This window comes from Paramormyrops kingsleyae, chromosome 10 (genome assembly GCF_048594095.1).
Source record: "Paramormyrops kingsleyae isolate MSU_618 chromosome 10, PKINGS_0.4, whole genome shotgun sequence".
NCBI lineage: Eukaryota > Metazoa > Chordata > Actinopteri > Osteoglossiformes > Mormyridae > Paramormyrops > Paramormyrops kingsleyae.
Window position 1 is genome coordinate 22535446 of NC_132806.1, and position 25489 is coordinate 22560934.

General features: G+C 46.7%; 1 protein-coding gene across 8 annotated transcripts in view; it reads left to right on the forward strand.

The window, feature by feature from the left end:
- Positions 1-19343, forward strand: part of LOC111859779 (kelch-like protein 13) — a 54268-nt gene extending 34925 nt beyond the window's left edge. For 7 of the 8 annotated variants that reach the window (XM_023842769.2, XM_072717520.1, XM_023842770.2 and 4 more), the window contains 5 exons: positions 2654-2786; positions 3317-3513; positions 4312-5107; positions 10806-10919; positions 18210-19343. In XM_023842769.2, the coding sequence (XP_023698537.1) occupies positions 2654-2786; positions 3317-3513; positions 4312-5107; positions 10806-10919; positions 18210-18697 (1728 nt within the window). In that variant the 3' untranslated portion in view covers positions 18698-19343. The remainder of the gene's footprint in view (positions 1-2653; positions 2787-3316; positions 3514-4311; positions 5108-10805; positions 10920-18209) is intronic. The other variant, XM_072717522.1, reaches the window with a different exon arrangement.
- Positions 19344-25489: the final 6146 nt, after the last annotated feature.

Here is a 25489-nt window from a genome sequence, read left to right on the forward strand (position 1 = left end):
GCTACGGGGGTAAAGCAGTGAATAACCCAGGATGGAGCGCTGCTCCATGGGAGTTATTTTTATATGTTGTATATAATCTCAGATAACACTCAAACGCCCTGTCCTTTCGTAGCATGTAGAGAGCTGAAGTTCATTTCTGTGCGGCAGAGGTAGGCCGTGGCTGTTTGTGTGAGGAAGAGGGTCACAGGCTAACTGGCACTGGTAGACACCGTTACATGTCCACATGCTTTAATAGAGTGTGTCAAATGCCCCCGGGAAAGCGTGAGCTGTCTCGCCAAGGTCGGCCTATCGATTGACAAACCTGTAAGTTTGCTACTCCCAGCCCAGCTACCCTCCCCCCCCCAACAATGTGGCAGATGCCGCCTAGCAGTGCACTTTATAAAGCTTTTTAGGAACAGCTTTCAGGACACTGCAACGCTTTTCTCCCAAACTGTATACAGTTGTGGAAATGGTGTCTGGCTTAAGGGCCCAGAAGTGAAATCACTCTGGGATTCGAACCGGCGACCTTTTGGTCACGGCCACTTTATCCTAGACGACCCTCTTGTTTTCTCATATTTAAAATGAATATTTTGGAAGGTACAACTTGGTTTGGCTGTGGCCATTTGCATAGGGGCTCTATTCTTTATTAGCCTGAAACAAATGTTATTTCCAGCTGTCGTAACCAGCAGCTGAGTATAGCATTTGTAATACCAGAGAAACCTAATCTACCTCCGTCTGAGGCATCATGCCTCAGAGTCAGCCTTGGACTGTCACATGACTAGGCCTGGGTACTGAACTTCAGTACTTTTGTGGTACTGACCAAAATACTACAGTACTATTGAGGATCGAAAAATTGTATTTTATCATTTATTTTATAATATATAATTTTATTAATTATAATCCAGAGTCTGTGAGCCAGTAAGCATGCAGCATACTTGTGTAAAGATTTTAAGTTGCTAGTGATTGGCTGTTAACGTAACATTACCCAAACATGTCATAGAGACATGTATGCCCAGAGACAAACATGTGAACTGGTTCGCATGTGTGTTGTTTTTGTGTGTCATGTAATGTAAGAAACGCCTAATAAATCAAAAGTGTGGCTCCGCAGGGCTCCAGATTGTGACAGTTGAGTAGCATTTTGCAACCATTTTTGGAGGTGGTGCGACTAAATTTTATAACTGGGTGCGCCAGTGCAACTTGCAAATATGCCCCCTAAATAGTGGCTGACCACATCGTCGTATATCACGTGAAACACCCGGAGAGAGCGATAATTAGTGTTTATATGTATGCGTGTGTGGGCGAGATCATCGGAACTCAGTCTGATATATTGCAGTTCCTCGGAGGCACTACTGTGGAGGCCCTTACAGTGATTATTTGCTGATTGCTTGACCACAACATGGAAGTTACGCAGGAGTGCAGGAAAAGAGAAGGAGCAGATGGAATTATTTTTGTACCTTATTGCTGGAATCTCCATATATCGCCAGTGGCAGCAGTGAAACGTTCCGGCGCTTAGCGGAATGACGTTACAGCTCTTTTAATCCCATGGAAAATGAAAGATCGATCTGCTGGGCAGATTTATTTATGGATTATAAACATGTTGCGGGTCGTATAAGAAAACTTTAAATGAAAAGCTGCGTTCAGTTATGATCGCAAACGTTCCCCCAGTAACTGACCAATAACTAACACAACGACCTGTTCAAATAAAAGATTTGTTCTCTAACGTTTAATGTATTTTTGTTGTTGTTGAAATTGATTAAAAAAATAATGGTTAAACGAATAAATTATCGTTCAGGAACTGGTATTGAAATTAAGGTATCATTCTGTTACTAGTATCGAAAAACTTTGAACGATACCCAGCCGTACACATGACCCAGACCTGATTCCAGTCATGGTGTCATTCTGTTACCCGTTTTCTCTTTATGTTACTTTGTCAGCATGTGACACTTCATAATGATTAACATCATCATCATCATCATCATCATCATCATCATCATCATCATCCCTCAGCAAAGTTGATTATTTGATAAAGACGATGGTTGTCCTTTGCTCATAGTTCTTATTGACTCATTTGAAACTGCTCTGCTCTTAGTCATGGTCCCTCTCCGTGGAGTTTACTGTGAATTTACAATGTTTTACAGTCATTTACTTTTTGTGTTCTGGGATATATAATACACACACACTTTATTGATCCCAAAGGGACATTCTGTTGCACATGGCTACAGAGAGGGCGTAACATGCAAAACAAGACAAAGTGCGAAAACCGCGCCCCCAATTGTGTGATGCATGGCTCAGCGGGTTAGCGCACTCTTCCTGCGATTGGAAGGTTTCTGGTTCAAATCCCGGAGTCGGAAAAGTGATTTCACTTCTTGGCCCTTAATCCCCTATTGCTCCAGGGACTGTCTGACCCTGTATTTTCAAAATAAATTAACAAGTATGTGTATATAAACAGGTAGATACAACCATCTACTAAAAATTAAATGTGAAAAATAATGGACTGTTCATGTAAAGTATGTAGTCAAGCATTGTCACATAGGGTGTCATTGTCTGTTTCTGAATGCCGTCTCAGTGTGTTGTATCAGAGCCCTCTGACCATTACGTTGACTGTGGTGTTACTAGTGATGGGGTGGGGCGTCCTCTGACAGGCAGTGATGATGGGAAAATGTTTACCTGGCAGGGGTTCGACCAGCTGAGATTAGAGGGGCTCCTCTGTGACGTGACCCTGGTGCCGGGCGACGGGGATGAAGCCTTTCCGGTTCACCGGGCGATGATGGCCTCGTCCAGCGACTACTTCAAAGCCATGTTTACAGGTTGGCGTCCCCATCTGCAAATAGCCGCTAGTGTCGCTAATGGCACCCGCTCATCTCTGAGGCTTTCTCTACCTCCGGGAGGCCCGTGGAGAGCTTGGCCATTAAGTATTTCACTATTTCTGTTAACTGCACGTATAAATTATAAAAGCTGTTTTTGGAAATGCCTTATTTCAGAGCTGCATTTTAAGAGAATAATTTGAACTCATTAGACAGGCTTGTGTTAATTAGCTCTGTCTTTGCTCACTATCTAAACATCTGTGTGTGTGTGTGTGTGTGTGTGTGTCCGAACTTTTCCAGATGAAGATATCTTTGAGATCTTTTATTAATGCTAAAATTTATGCCATCATTCTTTTAATTTTGTGTTTTGCACTAGATCATTAATATGAGAAGTAGTGATTTTTCATGAGAATAATGTTTAAGTTCACACAATACTGTGAACAATAGCCATACATTGGTAGTTTACAGCTGTGCCTGTTTAATGAAATTTTGGGTGATTTAAACAGCTGTAAATAAACTGCTTACCCTCGCAGGTGGAATGAAGGAACAGGATCTGATGTGCATTAAGCTTCACGGGGTTAACCGGGTAGGTCTGAAGAAGATCATCGACTTCATCTACACGGCAAAGCTCTCCCTCAACATGGAGAACCTGCAGGACACGCTGGAGGCCGCCAGCTTCCTCCAGATCCTCCCGGTGTTGGACTTCTGCAAAGTCTTTCTCATCTCCGGGGTGAGAATGGCGTCCTGCTGACTGCGCTCTCTGCTGCGCTGATGTGGCTCCGCCCCCCAGCCGACTGTGTCGGGACTGTGCTGTTGTCGCCATGTCCCTAGTGGAGTGATTAGTGTGATTATCACAGGGAAGCAGACAGTGTAACTGAGGTCCCGTCATCAGTAGCTAACCCCACTCTGGGGTGCATCATCTAAGGAGTAATAGTACATGAAACGTATAAAAGTTTATTCAAGTTCTTTACATGTAATTGAGACATGTTTAATATACTTTTTTAATTGGCTGTCTCTCTAGGTGCCGTGGTGGCATGGGTAAGGCCATCATCGTTGGGGGGTTTGAATCTCATCCATAGTGTGTGTGAGTGGTTAGGTGAGAGTGGGGGGATGTGTGGGTGAGTGAGTGGGTAGGTGAGAGTGGGGGGATGTGTGGGTGAGTGGGTGAGAGTGGGTGGGTGGGTGAGTGAGTGGGTGAGTGACTGGGTGGGTGGGGGGGATGCGGGTTTTCTCCAGGTGCTCTGGTTCTGTCCACAGCCTAAAAACTTTGCTGTGAGATTTGGTGTCTCCGTATCACCAAAGATGGGCACCAGGCCTCCAAGACCCTGAATTATGTTGGTGGTCCAAAAATAAATGGTTGGCAGCTTTGGTTATTATTGACTAATGATTGAAAAATATGAATCTGGCTGCTGACCACACTTGCGTGAACTTCCGCCATGATCTGTTCCTCCCTGGATTATGAGGAGATCTTGCTCACAAAAAGCCAAAGTATCTTCAACCATCGCTTCTCCGCCTGTGTCTGGCACAGGTCTCGCTGGACAACTGCGTGGAAGTGGGTCGCATCGCCAACACGTACAACCTGACTGAGGTGGACAAGTATGTCAACAACTTCATCCTGAGGAACTTCCCGTCGTTGCTGGGCACCGGCGAGTTTGTCAAACTGCCCTTCGAGCGGCTTTCCTTCGTTCTCTCCAGCAACAGCCTGAAGCGCTGCGGTGAGCTGGAGCTGTTCAAGGCGGCGTGCCGCTGGCTGCGTCACGAGGACGGCCGCATGGAGCAGGCGCCCCGGCTCATGAAGAACATCCGCTTCCCGCTGATGAGCCCGCAGGAACTCATCAACCACGTGCAGACAGTAGACTTCATGCGCACGGACAACACCTGCGTCAACCTGCTGCTCGAGGCCAGTAACTACCAGATGATGCCGTACATGCAGCCGGTGATGCAGTCGGAGCGCACGGCCATCCGCTCGGACAGCGCCCACCTGGTGACCCTGGGCGGCGTGCTGCGGCAACAGCTGGTGGTCAGCAAAGAGCTGCGGCTCTATGACGAGAAGGCGCGGCAGTGGAAGTCACTGGCGCCCATGGACGCACCGCGATACCAGCATGGCATCGCAGTCATCGGCAACTTCCTCTACGTGGTGGGCGGCCAGAGCAACTACGACACCAAGGGCAAGACGGCGGTGGACACGGTGTTCCGCTACGACCCGCGCTACAACCGCTGGATCCAGGTGGCGTCTCTCAATGAGAAGCGGACCTTCTTCCACCTGAGCGCGCTCAAGGGACATCTGTACGCCGTGGGCGGCCGCAACGCCGCCGGTGAACTCGGTAAGTCGAGCGCCCCCCTCCACCCCCCCCTCCAAGCCTGGCCGCTTCCCAGTCTGCGCGGCCAAACTGCTGTGCCGCGGATTCGAAATGGAGCAAAGGGCGATACAGCCACATTTGAGGTCGATTTGAATCTGGTTCCCGTGTAAACAGACTTTTATAACATTTTTATAAAGTGATGTGCATGGGAGTTCATGCGTTTGAGTATCTGTCATGTGTAGTGGTCCCCAGGGTGTTCCGAGTACACAATTTTGTTTGTTTGTTTCTGCCCGATGTAAAGAAAGTTTTAGAAGTGTAATAGTATTACAAGCAGACAGCTGGATGTCGTTTTTTTGTTTTTATCTCGTGCAGTTTTCTTAAGGGTTTCACTCTAACAGTAGATATTGTTGCCTGTTCGGCACTTGGGCTTGCGACGGTAATTAGGATGCCATTTTATCTTATTCCTTCTGTTTGAGCTCGACGGCTGTCAAACGCGTCCGCCATCGAACCTGCTTTTGTGGAGGAAGTGTAATTATCAACCTCGGCAAGTGGCATAAATGCCATTTTCTCTTTCTCAAGAAGTGTGTGTGTGTGTGTGTGTGTGTGTGTGTGTGTGTGTATGTATGTTTATGTTTATGTTTATATATATATATATATATATATATATATATGTGTGTGTGTGTGTGTGTGTGTGTGTGTGTGTAAATATATTAACAATATGAGGTTTAGCTGGGATGGCTTATTCATCAACAGAGTGAGGATTTTAAAGGTGTTGATGGGATGTTATGAGTCATGGATCGCACAGAGTATATAGTGAACGTTGGTGATCGCTTGTAGGGTGTTACGCTGGGGCACGGAGCTGCCACCAGAGTGGGCTCTCCTGCCAGGGCATGGGGGAAGGATGTCATCATCCAGGCCCAGGCCAGTGCAACGTGTTTGTCAAGAGTTTTTGGAATCTGGTGAAAAAATGAGAAAAATAAGGTACGGCGTGACAGTGTAAGAGGCGTGTGGAATGAGGTACGGTCTGCATCCCTAGTGCTTGTCAAGTGTATAGGGGGACTCTTTTTGCGATCAGACTTTGGATGGATTGTTAAACTGCTTAAAAAGGTTCAGGTCTGTCTTTGTGATTATCGTACTAGTATGTGCTGAAGTGTTGTAACTGAAAATGCAGCCAGAGTCTCGTCACTGCCGAGATGCACCAAGGTACCTGCATGCCAAGCGGAAAGCAGCCCATAATTAATTAGTAATAATATTTACTTCAGTTCCGATCTGATTCCGATACACAACTGCCGATACCACAGATTCCGATACAAGAGCTGTTTTTACTTTACTATATTTTATATAATAAATATATGTATACTTTATATACTATTAACATTTTTTAAACTAGTAAATACAAATGATAAAATGTATGCCAAAAAATCTTATTACTCTACTAGAAACATACATAGCGTACTGTTCCACCTCGTTCGCACATCTTGTTTTAAGCTTTTTTCATATCGGTCTTTGGCAGTTGATGTCACACTCCCTAAAGTCGCAGTGTATTCTGGGTCGAATCGCCATTTTGCAGGTATATAACTCAAGAGCAAGCGTTTGCATCCGCCTTTATCCTTCGAAAGATGGGATACTCGTGCTGTGTGAAAGGCTGTCATACTAAATCACAAGGCAGAAAGGTGGACCACAACATAAGATTTTTTCGGATTCCCACTTGGAAAAAAGCATATGGACGGCAGGTAGAGGAGGTGTTAAATTATTCCATGTATTATTATTTATTATGCATTTGTAAGGCTGTCTACATGATTACAGTTAACTTCATCATATAATTACTAATAACTTAACTTGAACATAAGAACATAAGAAATTTATTGAAGTAGCCATTTGGCTGCATCCAGACCTGTTAGAATCTAATATGCCTGGACCATGTCCCCCTTAGTCTAATTTGTTCGAGGCTGTACAGATTTGTTTGCAACTTGATTACAAGTTAGCGTACCTTTGCAGTGACGATTGTGTTGTCGCAGTCCTGCGTTCGAAATGTGAACAGATCCTACACCCAGCCATTGATGAAATGTCCGTGGGCTTCAAGAGATTTATAGTTCTTGAACTGTTCATATGTGTAAGCGCTGATACCATAAACAAGGTAGTTTGTTATATCCAGAGATGACGTTAGAGGCAACAATGTCGCGTCGGAATTCCATTTTTTTATGTGAGATCATACGGATCTATATTGCTGATTGTTGACAATTTAGCCAAATACTGATCCCTGGCGTCCTTCGTAAGTTTTTCTCTGTAAGGAATTTTCTCATTCTGCTTTTTCTTCTCCATTCTTCCTAGTGTTTGCGTCCGCGAATACCTTCAAAATGGCGAAAGGGGGCGTGTCAGACAGTGCAGACACGTGACTGACAAAGACCGATTACAGTGGTGCCTGGGGTTCGCGAACACAATCTGTTCCAGGAAAGTGGTCGTGAACCAATTTGTACGCGAACCAAGGCAATTTTTCCCATAAGAAAGCATTGAAATTCAATTAATTCATTTACAACCATACCAAATTATATTTTTTAAATTAATTTCACTTTAAGGAAAAACTAAATATAGTGTAGCGATGGGCGGACCGAGTTATTGCGGGAGCTGAGAGAGACATGGAGACTCGCTTGCTGGGAAATGAAGTCCTTAACCCTTGTATTATTGTTGTTAATGGTTGCATTTCCCTATGGTCGCGCGTGTGTTTGCCCATGTCTTGTATGTACCCGGTCCGATCCTCGTATTTAGCGTGTGTAAATTTTCCACCGCGTGTGCATCTTGCGTCTGACAACCTTGTGTTTCCCGTCTGTGTCTTTGGGTTCAGTGCTCATTGGTTGCCTGTTGTGGTCCTTCTATTTACACATGCTGGGACATGCGCCCCGCCGGTGCTACACTAGTATAAAAATAAGGAATCTGTTCATTGACCAAATTTTGCACGCGAACCAATGCATTTTTTTCCAGAAAATTTTTGCTCGCGAACCACAGGCACCACTGTACTCGCATTCTCACAGAATTGTGTCCATTTTTAGTGGGATTTTACATATCTAAAATGGGAAATAATTGATTGTACAAATGGATTTAACAGGAAATCGGAGCTATCTTCTTAGACTCTGCCGAAATCTAAATAAGCAAATGTCGGACGTGGATCGGTCACGTATGGCTGGTACCCGATCCGTCAAATAGGTCTGGATCGGTGCCAATTCCTATCCGAATATCGGATTGTTGCATCTCAAATTTTTGCTGCAGTGTTGCGCTGGATGAGATGGAAAATTTGATGGATTTATTGTTATTAATTGTGAAATGGGTTGGAAAAGGTACTATTCCTTCCCACCACTCTCGTATTCTTGCTCGAACATCTGTTCCATCCATACTTTTGGTTTTTCTGGCATCCGTATTACGAAATGATTCCCGTTTGCCACCAGACTGTGGGATTTACGCTCGCCGCATTGCAGACTACAGAGAAAGGAAGGCAGGTGTTCTATGTATGGAATCCTAATCATATCCCTTTGATGTAAAATGAGAGGGAGAAATGCAATACTGTTAAAAAAAAAAAATCCTTTTGGAAATCATATGGAAAAAAGTAATAACTGCAATTATGGAGTAGCCTGGCAAGACATTTAAACATTTTAACTACAATATAAGGCACAGCTGACATCTAGCATGAGGATCGATGTGTGCGGATGAAATCTTCCATGTCATTTTATTATGTAGTTACTGGGTTACAGTAAATGTAACGTTAAATGTTGCCTGAGCTCTCAGCTACCGCTGTTATGTTTCTGTGCCATGCTGAACGCAGTGTCGTAATTAGCATTAGCCTCGTAAATTATTCCAGTTAATCCCTTATTGCGCAAATGCTGCTTGTCGCTACCGCAGAGATGTTTGGCTTGAGGAGCACAGGACCGCTAGCTGCATCCTGCACGTGTCTCATTGCGTCACTACGCCCCCTCTAGGCCCCGGCTCATCTCACATATTGCACTTAACCGCTTCCAAATGACGTTTGCGTACCTTTCCCCCCTTCGATTGTTCCCCGACGTCTGTGTAGCGCTAAGCAGTCGTTAAATTGATATTTTTCTGACAGCACTTAAGGCTCTGTGTGGAGTTTGTGAAAGGATAATGGGAAGGACTTCATTCATTTATGCAGAATGAAGTGGAAAGTTTCAGCCTTTTTCTTCTAAATTCTTCATGATGTTTAAAAATAATTGCGCTTCTGCACGATTATGTCCTGAGGTTCTGGGTGCGAGGGCTTGTTTGAACTGCAGCGCTTTGATATTATGTTGTTGTTAGACCAAGTTGCGCTTGTGTTAACTGTTCATTGTGGGGATTAAAATTCCTTTTCACCTTACGATCGTGACCCCATCGTAACATGGGGAGAGGCTGTCTAAATTACGCAAAAGAAAATCACTGTAATATCTGTTTCAGAGCTTACCGGCCAGCTTCCCACTTTTGCGTTTTTATTTTGTTTTTCCATGACTAGTAAACAAATCATTTTCCTTTCACCATTTCAGCATTCTATGTAGTTGGACATGTTATGATGAAGTTAATCAGGGTAAATTGCTTTTTTAACGCATCCCGACGTCTCCCATTTGTACCGGAACCTTCTCGGTCACACGTGTCACCTCGTGTCCTGGGAATAAGGTCCCCGTTTTCAGCAGACGGCCCCTGATCCGTCAGCCGTCTTTCTTCGTTTCCTGTCTCCCGTCTCGTTCTAACGCTTGTGGGGAAGGCTTGGCACTGAGCTGTGGTGTGAGGAACCGGCCCAGTGAAATCAGGCAGAGATGCTGGGTGATGCCGCTTTGTCCGCTGCAGGTGAGCGGAGGTGACCGCCAGGGGTCCGCATCTGTCGGTGCTGAGATCATTGTCACCCCTGCTTTTCTCAGACTAAGCTCCCTGTCCCCTTGTTAAATAGGGGTATGGTGCAGGTAACACAGGCCTGGAACGATGGGCTTCCTGGATTAAAAATAAACAATTCACCTTGTTGGCTGCTTGTCTCTACATTTGAAAGACATTTCTGATTTCTTGATAATTGCGCTGATAAGAATTGAAAGACGTCAAATCAAGTAAAATCTAAGCCATTAATATAAGGGGAGGAAGTGAGGATTGCAGTGAAGTGCTGTGCGTGCGCAGTGGGAGGATGCCAGTGGCGAGCTGCAGTCAGTCGTGAACCTGAGAGAAGCGGGAGACTCGGGTTTGTTGTTCCCCGGAGAAGCTGAAACCCTCCGGAGGTGAAAACCGCAGACTGAGGGGATTTCGGCAGCTCCTGCAGTCTTCGGAGGGGGAGGCGGATGGCAGAAGAAGTCAGAGCTTTGCATTTCTTTACCTTCCAACCCTCGCAGAAGTGCACTGTGGAAAAACTGTGTGCGTGTACAAAGATGCAGTGCCGTCTCAGGATGCATCGGTGAACCAAGCTGTTGGGCTTTTGTGTAGAAACATCAGTAAACAGACTGCGCTTTGGCCCACAGCCTCAAGATGTTCTCGGCCAGTAATTATGTTATATTTGTGGCACCACCCCCTAACCCATATTTTATGCTCCCTGTCGTCTGCAGTCAGCGTGGGCTGGACAGATGGAACAGAAGTTCATCTCGTTTTAGTTACGTCTGGTTTGTTCAGAGACCTTCCAAGGCCACATGTGCGGTTCTGTTTGTTATTTTTCATTTGGCCTACTTTCCGTTAATGTGTTTTTTTTGCCCCCTTGTTTTCCCCTCAGCTACTGTAGAGTGTTACAACCCCAGAACCAATGAATGGACGTACGTCGCAAAGATGAACGAGCCACACTACGGTCACGCCGGCACTGTCTATGGTGGCTTCATGTACATTTCAGGTAAAGTGCGTCTCTCTCTCTCTCTCTTCGTATGTCTCTCTCTCTCTTTCTCTTCGTATTCTGTCCGTCTCTTAGGGATGGTTATATTCACCGATTTGCATCACAAAGCAATTGCCCCAATTCTAAACAGTGCGCCCCGGATACAATTTGGGATCAACTCAGATCGTTACCAACATCTTTGCTTCAGGAAAATCCTTTAATTATTTGTAAATGTCCAATCATTTTTGGCCAAGAGCTTTATATTTAGGCTGTTTCTCCCTCTCTAAACTGATTCTGTATCTGGTCCATATTGAATTGCGTAGCGTTATGTTCTTTGGCATGGCATTGTGGCGCGTTAAATGGTCTTGTGTTGAATGAAATTGTGCGGAATTCCACTGCTTTGCAATAGGGGTGAATCATATCCTATCGCCTTAGCAGTTGCTTTATATGTATCTTTAATGTATCGGGTTGTTGGCAATGCGTTGAATTGTTCATCAGCTTCAGTGATCCAACGCACATCCCCAGGGGCGCCGTAAGGGGGAGGAAAGCTAGGACGATTCCAAGGGCCCCTGAGTGACAGGGGCCCTAAAAAATTAGGAAAATAACTGGATTGGTTTGGACTGGGGGGCCTAATATGATATGCTTTCATGGGGCCCAAAATCTCTAGCAACGCCCCTGCACATCCCTACCATCTATAGATAAAATGTTTATAAAGGAGGGGTTGATGTATCGATAACGGATCATTCAGTTTTACTGAGCAAAAATCTGGTTTGGTCACATCTCCTGTTATTTTTGCTACAAGTCTAAAGTAGGGATGTGGAATTAGAGATGTGGAAGACCCTGAAACCTCTACGTCACGGAAACTGAGGCTCACGTAAGTTCCAGACAGACAAGCCTCAAGCCTCAAAGACTGGTGACCTAGCTGGCATTTTGCGAGGAACATTTTCTGAAGTGACGTCATGCCCCGGGGGAGGGACTGCCAACCGGGGTGAATCGCTCGCGGTGCTCTCGTCCGTGCGTCACTTCGTGATGCAAGACAGATGAGCGATGAATTTGTTCGCTTGGAGATGGTGACATAATGTGGGAGCAGTCAGGCACAGTGCTGTCTGACAAGCTTTCCACAGATACCGTAGCTGGGTTTGAGTGCATAAACCCCTTGTTAAATCTAAAAATGCTTTGTTGCATGTAAAATCTGTGCAGCGGTATACTGAGCAGTTGAAAAAGTCATATGGTGAGATTAGTCATTCTTCACACTGTTGTCAACGAGCAGAGGTGTGTGTGTGTGTGTGTGTGTGTGTGGTGCAACCTAAAGGAAGCCTATAGATTTAAGCATGTCTCTCGCACTGGAGAACTGTGGCAGTTCAGTAAGGGTGTGCAGTGTATAATCCTGACATGCTTTTGGGTCACTCACGTAAGCACCAGTAAAATCAAAGCCATTCCAATCCACTGATTCTATGGCGAGGCATTTCTCTCTCCACGATGGGCGTTAAGCTAATCTAGGATGACATTGCCTCCATCCACAGGGTGCGAGTGATCTGTAAATCGTTTTTGACAAGCTAACGATGTAAACGCTGTCATGGTTGATGGAATTTCTCATGGAAGAGTGGTGCGTCATTCCTCAAGTAGAGATCTAGAATCTTATGGAAGAGGTGATGCCTGTACGCTAAGGTGTGCTGAAGATGTTCTGGTGGCGGATGGCAGCCCAGCACCATCTTAAGATACTTTACGTGGGTGTTTCCCTTATTTGGGCTGTTACTGCTGTACGTATTTGTATCATTTTAGCTTTTTTCACTCAATAGATGAAAACATTCTTCATGAAATATCGTGTTAAGATGTTTCATTGTACTTAAATGCTTTCTAGAATGGTGAAGACGAATAAGAAGATCACAAACATTAAATGCAAGACATGCCACTATAGTTTGACTCTACTTAATGGAATTGTCAGTGATTTAAAAATGCCCTGGACCATGGTTAGGGGGTGTGGCCAGATATTGTTTTTCCTAAACTGCTGGAAAACTGAAACTATCAATTAAGTCCATTTATGAAGGTCGGAAAGCATGTTCCCTCATGGAAAATTGCAGCTATCTCGTCCTGAGTCACCTGATGGCGAGATGCCTGTCCCACCTGTCAGGGAAGCCGTCTGACTGCTTCGCTTCCGGTTTCCTCTCCTTAACCCTGCGTTCAGAAGCAGGGGGTGGCGACGCGGCCAAGCCATCGCCCCATATAGACCCGTCCGCGTGCTGTAATGGACAAGCAGCCGCATGGCACAGCCCCAGATTTATTTTTAACAGCTCCTGCATAAATAAAACGTGGTCCAGCGATCCGCAGGGTGCTGCAGGAGGAATTCCACCGGCAATAACCCACTGCGTTGCCTGCTGGGAGGCCAGCCGCCTGTCACATCCGGAATCGTCCCGCGCTTCCGCCGCTTCCCGGTGTCCCCCCCATGCGGCTTCGACCGGGGGCCCCGTCTGCCCCACACCCCCGATGCAATAGTCCCCATCTCCCCGGACTCGTCTTGTCGACGGCCCATCTGCCTCTGGTTGGCTGAACCCCTTTGATGGGATTAGTCTGTAGAAATAGACTGAGTTCAAGAGTACCTCTCTTTTTTTTTTTTTTTTTTTTTTTTTTACCCCTGACCAGGGATGTTGTCAGACATCTAAAAAGGTGCATTTTCTTTTCTGCATCTTCTGTCATGGGTGTTTATGCCGGTTAACTGTAGCCACAGTTAATGAATCGCAGTGGAAAGCAGTGTGTTCGTGTCCTTTTGGAGCAGTGCATGGAAAAGGCTGTCAGCCCCCAGAAGCTTTAGCTCACCATGTCCCCCCTGACTCATGGTGGGGGCGGGGGGGGCTGTGAGGGGGGGGCTGTGATGGGAAGCGGTGGTGCACATGCTGAGCCCTCTTTCTGTGGGCTTTACAGAGGGCCGATATGCCCTGTTCCTCTGTCCCCCATGTCCCCTATGTGTCCCCCGTCATGTCCCCGCCGTCTCCCATGTGTCCCCTTTGTGTCCCCCGTCATGTCCCCTATGTGTCCCCCCATCATGTCCCCTATGTGTCCCCCATCATGTCCCCTATGTGTCCCCCCATCATGTCCCCTACGTGTCCCCGCCATCTGCCATGTGTATCCTATGTGTCCCCGCCGTCTCCCATGTGTCCCCTATGTGTCCCCTATGTGTCCCCGCCGTCTCCCATGTGTCCCCCATCGTGTCCCCCATCATGTCCCCTACGTGTCCCCCCCATCATGTTCCCTACGTGTCCCCGCCGTCTCCCATGTGTCCCCCATCATGTCCCCTATGTGTCCCCCCATCATGTCCCCTACGTGTCCCCGCCGTCTCCCATGTGTCCCTTACTTATTCCGTTCATATTAAATATGATCCTTCTGATACAGGGGACTGCCTGTATCATAGCTAGTCGTCTTACTACAAAGCCAAATCATGGTCACTAGCACAAATTCAGGTCTCCACAGCTGCTCAGAAACTTTGCCTGTATTTGTGCACGTGTGTGCTCATAACTCGTTGATCCTCTCAGCACGTACGTGTACATAAACCCAGAAAGAATCTCTGGGTACATGCGTGTTCCCAAGAAGCGTGCAGGTTGCCTGCCGTCTTGTCCTTCTCCTTGTCAGCTTATTGTCTATTTTCAGGTTACTGTAGGGTCAGTACGATCCAGTTATGGCGTCTCTGAGATGCCCAGGGGGATGCTGGGAAAGCATTAGCGCACATCTGGCTCTTCATCATCCCCATCCCTCACCTTCAGTTATCTTTAGAAACATGCTGATCGTCTCGTTTTGCTCACTTCAGTGTTTGTCTATTTCTAGCGATGACCTGCTTCTGAAGCGTTCAGACTTCAGTTTCTGTAGAGAGAACCTTCATCTATTTTCATAAGGTCTTTGGGAACTCTGCTCTGTTTTGCAGCTCACGTCAAATATACCGTTTCTTCACATTTTCTAACAAACGTCAAGTGACACTATGACTTTCTTGATTTTTCTGTGAAGATTAATGTAATGCTTCTTCATAGCACTAATAACATAAAATGTTGACATTGGTTCTGTTACAGTAAACTCATTAATAGCCATTTTTTCAACTAGTTCAACTTTGTGAGAGATGTGATCAGAATATTGCCTTTTATACGTGTGAGGAAATGGTTGCTCGTGGTTTTTCTTTGTCCGTTGTTGTAATGTTTATTTTAGATAAGCCCTAAAACATTTTCATTACTTATCATTCCTCTTTCAAATAAGTCTGGCTGACATGACACAGGTTTCCATTTCAAAGAGTTTAACGTCACTATTAGAGCAGACATGGGAAAAAGACTGAAGCCCGCATGAAGCAGAGCTGCAGTAGAGGGGTGCTGGAGCTTCAGAATTGGGAAAAGAGGAGAGAGCAAAGTCAGTTTACTATGGTGAACAAAAGGAAAAAAACAGAGGATGACAAGGCTGTGACGGAAGACAAGGTGGAGGAGGGTGACAGCAAGACAGTGGAAGATGAGAAAGAGGGAGTGGAGGAGGATGACAAGACCGTAATGGAAGATGAGGGGCCCAGGTAGTGAAGGGAGAGGAGGGTGGTATAAGATGAGAAAGGGGGAGTTAAAGGGGGATGGCAGCAAGGCTGTGATGGAAAACCCAGCACATCAAGACGTCGGGGCCGGTTTAGGCCCCTGCCCAGCGAGACGTCGGGGCCGGTTTAGGCCCCGGCCCGGCGAGACGTCGGGGCCGGTTTAGGCCCCTGCCCGGCGAGACGTCGGGGCCGGCTTAGGCCCCTGCCCGGCGAGACGTCGGGGCCGGCTTAGGCCCCTGCCCGGCGAGACGTCGGGGCCGGTTTAGGCCCCTGCCCGGCGAGGCGTCGGGGCCGGCTTAGGCCCCTGCCCGGCGAGACGTCGGGGCCGGCTTAGGCCCCTGCCCGGCGAGACGTCGGGGCCGGCTTAGACCCCTGCCCGGCGAGACGTCGGGGCCGGTTTAGGCCCAGCCAGGACAGCTTGGAGACAGATTTTATGTCGCGTCCACGGACGGACACCTTCAGGTCCCAGGGAAGAGAAGGTGGAGAGACAGCAGGATGCAGACCGGACACTCACAGGGTACAGAGGCTTCCTTAAGGCCACAGTGGATTAGTGGGCAGGCTGTGTGTAACCATGACCACCAGAAAGGCAGCTCCGCCTTCATCCCATCAGCCGTGTTTCTAATCACCGCTACCAGAAAGGTCTCGCCCAGAGGCCAAAGCGCAAATGGAGGATCACATCAAATGTAAAGCAAGCAACCATCATCAAACCGCTTATCCTGGTCAGGGTTACGGGGGGCCTGGAGCCTGTCTCAGGCAGTAATGGGTGAGGTACACCTGTACAGGATGCCAGTACATCACAGGTCACATACACACACACACACACACACACACACACACACACACACACACACACACACACACACACACACACACACATACACAATTATAAGCCGTAGGCAATTTAGAGAAGCCAGTTACCTTTACTAACGATTTTGGACTTTGGGTGGAAACCTGCATGATATGAATAATGTACAAACTGCACACATGCGGTAGAGGTGGGATTCGAACCCCCAGCCCTGCGCTTACCACCATGGCATCCCAAGGCCGGCATCGAAAAATAATGGGAAAAAAGGTGTCAGTACTGCATAGTCCAGTCACAATAAAGCATAGCAATGATCAAAAGCAGAGAGGGTGATTCTCAGCACTTCTCGCCGAAAGCAATGCTATGAATGTCAGCCAGCAGTAAAGTGACCATTATCTCTTGAAAAACACCTCCAGACTTTGACTTGCAGTGAACGGAGACCTTGTGGTCTCATAGCCGAGGAGAGAGAGCCGCCTCTTGGATGTATGTTACGGGCCTTACTGCCCTTTGCGGGGGGGGGGGGGCACCGCATCTGTGAGGCATGGCATAGTTTGTCACGTAGCTCCGATCATTAAAGGGATAACATAGCGGAAACTGCAGCGGCGCCAGTGGGCCCGACGAGCTGCAAGCTGGAACGTTTCCTCCCCTTTAAACGCCGCTTGGCCTGCATGGCTGAGCTGCCTTCAGAAATATCTGCTGCTTGTGAAGAATCTTTTCACATTTGTGCATTAACGTTTAATATATGAATGAATGCAGCATTAGTGAATGGGAGTGAACCATCAGCGTGCTGATTTAAAAACGCATCTGCTGTATCTATGGAGGTTAATGAGCTTATGGAGGGCAGGGCCTTCGTTGGGGTGCGGCCCCTTCATTCCACACGCACTGCAGATCCTCACTGCGCCCCTACCCTGCCAGACGCACGCTGGGACGCTCTCCCCCGGGCCGTCATCTCCATAGACACAGCCTGCTTTCCTGATGAAACCAGACTGTGGTGCAGTGGGGAAAAATCCTGCGTGAGACAGATCTTGATAGTATAGCAGGCTTCTCTCTGTTTCGCGTGCTCCATAGAAGAAGATACACTGTTGTTATAGGTGGTTTACAGCATGGCTAATATGGTATTATAGCCTAGCACACAGACACTAAATCCATTAATGTAGTGTTTGTTTCACAGTACTGACATAAGCAGCAGAATTGACTGCATTTGTCCTGGGACCAGATGATTTTTCCCACTGGTCGAAAGACTGTTTTTATGAGAGTCCTGTAATACTATTAGAGTTCTCTAAAATTCGCTTCGTATCCTGCTTTGTGTAGTTTAAGTTTCTGTAGAGAAATTGCTTTTTTGTTCTGTTGGGCTGTTTTGTTTGCTGTTAGTTAATAGTAGAATTTGCAGCAGCCTTTCACTTGCTTCAAGCTGCCTGAGATGTTCCACCCACCAGCAGATCTCTCGGGGTTGGGTTGCCTCCTGTCTATATTATGGGATTGGCCCATATTGAAAAATGTCGGGCAGTGGTGGCCTAATGGTTAAGGAAAGCAGGCATGCTTGTGATTTAAAAGGTTGCTGGTTCGAATCCCCGACCAGCAAGGTACCACCCCCATGCACTGGTCTCCAAGCCCCCTGCTATGTTAATGCCACATATGGGTTAAATGCAACATGTCATTGTTGTGCACTATGTGCTGTGGTGTGTCAAAAATGACAATCACTTATTGGTCCACAAAAATATTTGTCCAGTATTTCAATACACATTGTATCAAGACCACAAACACACCCACACAAACCCTCTCTGGCAAATTTCATTACCAGCACCCCCCAGGTCTGTGAAATTTCTGTATGATGTATACCGGTCCACAGACATCGAAAGGTCAGAACCCCTACCTTGGGGTTTGGTTTCTTCTGGTTGTGTGTGACGCCGATGACTGGCGAATGAATGAAGCTTTTTCTTGGTGTTCTTCCTTTCAGGTGGAATCACTCACGACACTTTCCAGAAGGAGCTGATGTGCTTTGATCCGGACGCAGACAAATGGAGCCAGAAGGCCCCCATGACCACGGTGCGGGGGCTGCACTGCATGTGCACCGTGGCCGACCGGCTCTATGTCATCGGCGGCAACCACTTCCGGGGCACCAGCGACTACGACGACGTGCTGAGCTGCGAGTACTACTCACCCGCGCTGGACCTGTGGACGCCCATCGCCGCCATGCTGCGCGGGCAGAGCGACGTGGGCGTGGCCGTGTTCGAGAGCAAGATCTACGTGGTGGGCGGCTACTCATGGAACAACCGCTGCATGGTGGAGATCGTGCAGAAGTACGACCCCGAGAAGGACGAGTGGCACAAGGTGTTCGACCTGCCCGAGTCGCTGGGTGGCATCCGCGCCTGCACCCTCACCGTCTTCCCCCCCGAGGACAACACGGGCTCGCCCTCCAGGGAGTCTCCCCTGTCAGCTCCGTGACGGGGGGGGGAGGGGGCGCGAGTGGAGGAGCGTCGTCGGAGTTACTGTTTTGCACTTCCTGTTTGGGATTACCCCCAGCTCGGCGCCGGTAGGCACAGTTGCCGCAACGCCTTTCGCAGAGTGGATTCCCGGCAGCCCAGGTGAAAGGCCGCCATGTCTCACCCGGAGCCCACCTCCCCCTCCACGGGACGTTTCCTGAACTCTCTGTGTATTGAGCCGGCCCACCCCCTTCCGTCCAGCCTAGCCCCTCCCCCCCCGGACCGTGTCCCTTCCCCCCCCACGGACTTATTTGAACATGGCTGCTACCCCGGGCTCTGGTTTTTACTCTGCTGGAAATGACTCCCCGCACCACGGCACAGCCTCGTTCACAGGGTGCTCCTCCTGTACGTGCGTGTCGGCCATGGGGGGGCGTGGTTCGGTCGCCCCGTTACACGTCCATGCTGCCTAATGTTGGGTTTTTTTGTTTTTTTTTTTGCCCCCCCTACCCCTGACTGGGACCCTTGATGTTATAGGACAGTCTAGTGGTGACTTTTCTATGGCTGCCCAGGTTCCTGTTGTGAATAAGTGGTTTGGGGATGAGCTGGATATTGACATGCTGTTTTTTTTTTTATTATTTCTTTAAAAAAAAAAAAAAAAAAAAGACAAACATTGGCAGCATGGTTGGAGCGGCAGACCCATTAGGAGAGGAGCGGAATATTTAAATCTCAGGGGTTCGTCAGCGTAACCCCATATTACTTTTCCCACTACAGTTTCAGTTTCTGTTTCTGCAATTGCTATTGAACATTTAAAGAGATGGTGTTTTCTAAATTTAATAAAGAAGATTTTGAAAAACGAAAGTGTTTTTTTTTTGTCCCCCCCCCTCCTCACCTTAATTGTCATGTGACTTGTGTCCTGGCCCTCTTGTAAAAGCGAGACCGACTAGGTGGCAAGAACCTGAAATTAAATAATTTCTGTATTTTTTACTCTGTTGCATTTAATGCAAATTTTGACCGTCTTGCAAGTAAAATTTATTTTTTTAGCTTAAAAAAAGCTTTTTTTTAAATTTTTTAGTCCACAGTCATTGACATTAAAATTTTGCACACCTCTGCAGCTTCATGCAGTTCACGCTGAAATTGTTCCTATAGGGAACATAAGAATGTTTTTTTTTTTTTTTTAAAGCACTCTGTCAGGGCTGTGAGTCCGCAGCCCGGAGAGAACGTGCTGTGACTCGCACCCGGGAGCCGACTGACTGTGAAAGCGGCAGATCGACAAAGGGAGGCCGCCATGCTGAAGCCTTGCAGAAGCCCAACACCCCCTCACACCCCCACCCCACCGTCTCTGTAAAAAAATAAAAAAATAGCTGGGATTCATTTGTCTTAATTTCTACGCTGTGCATGCTCTACAGCAGAACCCGGTCCTGTGGCATTTCGGGCAGCCTGCGGGTCAGCCTTAAATGTTAAATGGCCCTGGGGGGGCGATAGCCAGGCCGGCATCAAATCAGTACGCGGCGCACGAGGTGAGAGCTGCGTCCCTGGGGGGCTCCAGGCGACTGGGCTGGGCGGCTCCCCTCTTCTCTCGTCCTCCCCCCTCTCTATCTCTCGCTCGCTCTCCGTCTCTCGCGCTGTCTATCTCTGGCCGGGAGGTTCCCGTGTTTTGGCCACCTGCCTCCACTCATAAGCACCCTTGATCACAGCATATGGTCTCCGGTGTGGACAAATAAACCCCTCCCTGGGAGCTGGGCTATCCTGTACCAGACACTGGTAACCTTCTAAGGTTAATTTTACAACATTCTATTTGTTAGCTCCCTTCCCCCACCCCCTGCTTCCGAATTCCAGCGGGAGGTTTATTCTGCGGATCCTCGCATTGCTTTGACTCTCTTAAGCATCGTAATCTGACTGTTTTAAAAATCCTCTCTATTCGGTGTTAAAAGCATAGAGGTTTAATGGCGGTCGCTTTGCTAATTGCTGCTGCCAATAAAGGTACAAATGACAAATTAATGGCACCGTTTAACCGAATGGCCTGGAAATGTGTTTGGCCATAAAGGGAAGTGGGCCAATTTATAGTGTGGCTATGGTGGTTAAACTTATGAGGTGGGGGGGGTGGGGATTTACCTGGCATCCTGCCTGAAGGAAGGTATCCCACGCATCTTCCTGCGCCTTCCATCACAGCTAATGTGATCTCCTTCTCACTCTTTGTCCTTTCCGTCACCATCTTCTCCTTGCTCATCCAAAACGTCTTGCCATGGACTTTCCTTCCACACGCATGGATATTAACTGAAGCAAATAAGGTATTTCCGGGTAACTCGTTTGGTCCGAGAGCAGGATCTTTGTGCTTATGGTTCTGCACTATTGTTGTTCCCTTAAACACTCCGAATATGGTCCATCTGTTGCTCCTGCCCCAATAGCAACAATTTCCAGCTCTTCTACATTATACAGACTGCCTTCTCTCTACATTATACAGACTGCCTTCTCTCTGCCATATAAGTCTTTACAAAGGTCATGTCTGTCTGCTTCAAAACAGTCTTGATTTTTGCCTATTTATCTATGCTATGTTACGTACTGATTGATTGCATGTAAAAAATCACTTGACAAGCTGCTAGAGTATTAGTGCAGACTTCATCAGATATATAGACTGACCTATATAACACACTTTCCCTTCACAGTTTTTTTTTTTTGCTAAGAATTTGGGTTGTTGGACAGTACAGGAGGGCAACATCACAGGAACCGAAGTCCAGGTCCTCAAGCTGCCTTGCAGAGCTGCTGATCTCCTGGGACTGGAGGATTTCTGGCCTTCGCCCCTGTTTCGTACGGCACCCTCAGGTAGCCGGGAGGGTGTCCCTAATTAGAGACATTCATTATTCTGAAAAGCAACCAAAGCAAGAACGGTTTCACTCCTCCAAGACTGCAGCTGCCGCTAAACAGCTGGAGAAAAATGTACACGTTGCCCAACTTTTTATATGAAGTCAGACCATCAGAGTGTCTGCATTCTGTATTCTCACTCTTTTGTCTTTTAGCGAATTTGACAGTTTGAATGAGACCTTATAACACCACAAGGGGAATTATGTCCATCCTAACTTAAAGAAAATGTGAATTAAATGTACCTTGCTTGTCTTAGCAGATATTGGCCACAATTCAGCCAATATATACTGAAATACAAGTCTGTCGCTTTAATAGGAATAAGCTGTAGATTAAGCTGTACTCTCTGCATAAAAAAAAAACGGGTAAACAAATGGAGCAACCGATGAAGTTGACTCGTAATTAGAGTCGATGTTCCATCTTCGGGCCAGTTGCATATATTTGTTTTATACTGTTAGCCTCTCATTTAGGAGGCGTACTAAGGCTCCCAGACCTAATGTACATTGGTGCTGCGTGAGGACACAGTGTGCCTGTCCAAGCGGTGGACATACTGTCCTGGGAGAACAGTGAGGTGAGACAGAGGATGCTAGTCGGCCTGAATCCTGCATCTCTGAAGGTAAGGCTTCAAGCTCCATCGCGTTACAAAAATGTGAATCGTGGTGTCTTGGCCGTGATCACTTGACAAACTGTATATGATAACATAATGTCCAAATAAGTAAAGGTAATGAGCTGAAATTGAGCAAAAACCTGACTGTGCCCAACCCGCAAGGGCGAGGATTTAAAAACCACCGATGCACATCTGCGATCACAAGAATGCTACCCTCGCAGGTACGGCAGGCATGCTGGCTGTTAAGAGGGTCATTTATGTGGCCATTAATCATTTATGCAAGTCACCTTTACTTGTTTCAGAGAGGCAAACAAGATGATATAACTCTCCTCAATTTCAGCCCTTGGTGATACTATGGACTCAATTTGATTTTTATATATATAATATCTCCCCTTGTGTCCATGATCCCAGATTTCTTTGAATTGTAGACCTTCCTGGTACCCATAAAAGACTCTGGTTATGCCAGAGATTTTAGAGATAAATGTGGACATTGCTCTCATTCACACAGAAGGAATTCATTTTACAAATATATAAAACAAGCATTGTTAAAATAATAGGCTTCTTATTGGACTGCATTATTTATGGTTTCTTTATCATGATTTGAAACAATGCTGGATTTAAGACTGCCTGGAAATACTCTACATAATCTCAGTGATCTTTAAGTGTAGTCCAAAGCGGACCAGACTGAGAGGGTTTAAGAACCAATGCAATTCTGTCCCTTGAGTTGTCCTGAATTTTAACCTGCAGGATAGTACACAGGTTTTTAGCCTTGCCGAGTGGATCCACGCTGAGTTTCCTAAGTGTGCGGTAGACGTGAGGGCGGGTTTGGTGAGCTTCCCATTTGCCCCCGGTGTGGTTTCTCTGAGTCACCCGATCCACAGTGTATTAAGCCCCTGTCAGAGCACCCATATACCAGCAGTGTTTGCTGAAATACTAATATGTAGAATGTGAAATGTAGCGGCATGACCCAGGAAGAACCAGACAGACCCCGACATGCACCCGAAGGGAGAAGAGGCCCCAAATGCCACAAGTATGCGAAACATTACCAGTTAGAGACGGGACTTTTTGGCCCCACCCCTACAACCCTGCCACCAGCGCCTTAAGAACAGCAGCACCGACATTTTTGACAGGCAGTTAAGTTAGACGGCAGTACACCAAAGATCAGGGGTCCTTTGTGTCTCCACCGGCAGTGAGGCTGGAGGTTGTTCTCTGGCCTTGTCTCTGTGGTTCAGGCTGAGCCGTTTAAATGCCACCTGTCATTTCAGTGCAGCCACTCTGTGAAGCATCCATGCATTAGAGAATGGGAGCTTCAGTGTACAGTTAAGTAGAATATAAATCGGTTCTGACTTTTAACCAAGGATTATGTGAAAATGATGACTCACAGGCATAGTAGAGATTAAGACGGTCCATTCACTCAGCCATCCAGTTTCCTCTATCGATTATCTAGCACTGGTTCATGGTAAGGCTGTCCCAGGAAACTCAGGGTATGAGGCAAAGGACAGCTTTCAATCAGATGCCAATCTATTGCAGAACACAGTCATAGACTATAGGCAATTTAGAGATACAAATTCAACTAAACTACATGTTTCTGAACTGTGCAAGAAAAGCAATAATAATATATTGTTTAAATTCGACATTCAAGGTCACCTCAAAGAATAAAAACAACAATACAATAACAGCAATAGATTCCAGTGAAATCAAACTAAATCAAATGAAACCAAAACCTCTGAAGCAGCGGTTTCAAAATGAACATGCTAACCTTAGATGAAGAACATGAGTTGTCACAGCAGTTTACAATTGTGTCCAGTTTAAAGAATGCAAGGGGGGGTGAGAGTTCGGAGTTTGAATACAATGTGGGAAAGGCTCTAGGAGCCGTGCTGAAGAGGGACAGACTGGGACTCGACCTGCTGATGAGGATGGGAGTGGGCAGGAGTGAGAGTCGGTCTGCAGAAGATCAGTCAGGTAGGAGCCGTCAAGATTATGAAGGACTTTGAATGTTAACTGTTATGTTATTGCACTGTTTCTCAACTAGGTCCACTAGGACTCCCAGACAGTCTATGTTTTAGCTCCCTCCCAGCTCCCCGCCAGACAGTCCATGTTTTCGCTCCCTCCCAGCTCCCCGCCAGACAGTCCACGTTTTTGCTCCTACTGGGAGCTGGGAGGGAACAAAAACCTGGATCCTCTGGTGCTCTCTGGACCGGTTTGAGAAACGCTGTGTTATGAAGACATTGGGAGATCAACTCCACATGCTGGTATATGATTTTGTTTTTTAATTAATGGAATAAAATGCAGTTTTTTTGAAGTAATGTCTATTTAAAAGATTTTATTTACTCAGCTGTTTAACTGGCTCGGTGCTGCAGTAAGACCTTGGGAGACCTTGCTTGAGGATATTAAAGTATCATTCAGATCTCCTTTTCAGTCATAAGGCCTGGTCCCTCATTACTACAAGGCCACCATCTAATCCTAACTTTTATATCTGTCCTTGAGAGAATGCTCTTTTGAGTGAACTTTTGACTTTAAGCAGACGCATGTAGTTTATCAAAAAGGGAAAGAAATGTCTTCCTAAAGCAAGCCGAAATCCTGGAAGTTCAGCCGCGTCTAAGATCTCCAGATGTTCTTTCTTTGCTCCAATCTATGTGAAAACGAACTTGTAATAGTGCAGTGATTATGCTCCGCGTTGCGTTTCCTCATGGGGGCGGCTGTACCTTTCCTGCCCGTCTGCGAGGTATATTTAGCCTGTGTGGAGCCGCTGTGTCCTTCTAATGTCACACGAGCGGAGTGTCCTCTCCGTCAGGGCACCGCCAGCGATGCTTCCATAGCCCCAGGACTTCCCGAGAACTGGAACGACTCCAGTTCACAAACTGTACCAGTTTATAGTTTGGCTCCAATGCATTTCTTTTAAGTGGAGCAATTAAGGTTAAGTATATAGCTGAAGTGCACAATAACAGACTCCTTCCTTGGAACCTGGCATATTGCTTTATATATATACTGTATAATATATGCATCCCCTCAGTAAACTTAGCATAATCTTAGGTGATAAAAAGGGCAGTCAGCACCTCAAAGGGGGGGGGGGCAGTTTCAATTGTGGGTAGGAGCAGGTGCCATGTGTTTGATCCAGATAAGTTTGCATAAAAAATTACTCTCTGCACACCTGGTAAAATCACCTACAACAACAGACGACTAACAATCAATGCATAACACAGGCAGAGAATTAATACTAGATACAACATAAAAAACTTGGTATGTGAGCAATACTGTACACTGTGTGTATTAAAGTAATACAGTGCAGAAAACTGAGGCAGCACAAGGCAGACAAAACACTTCTATACATATAGTGTGTCACAAACATCA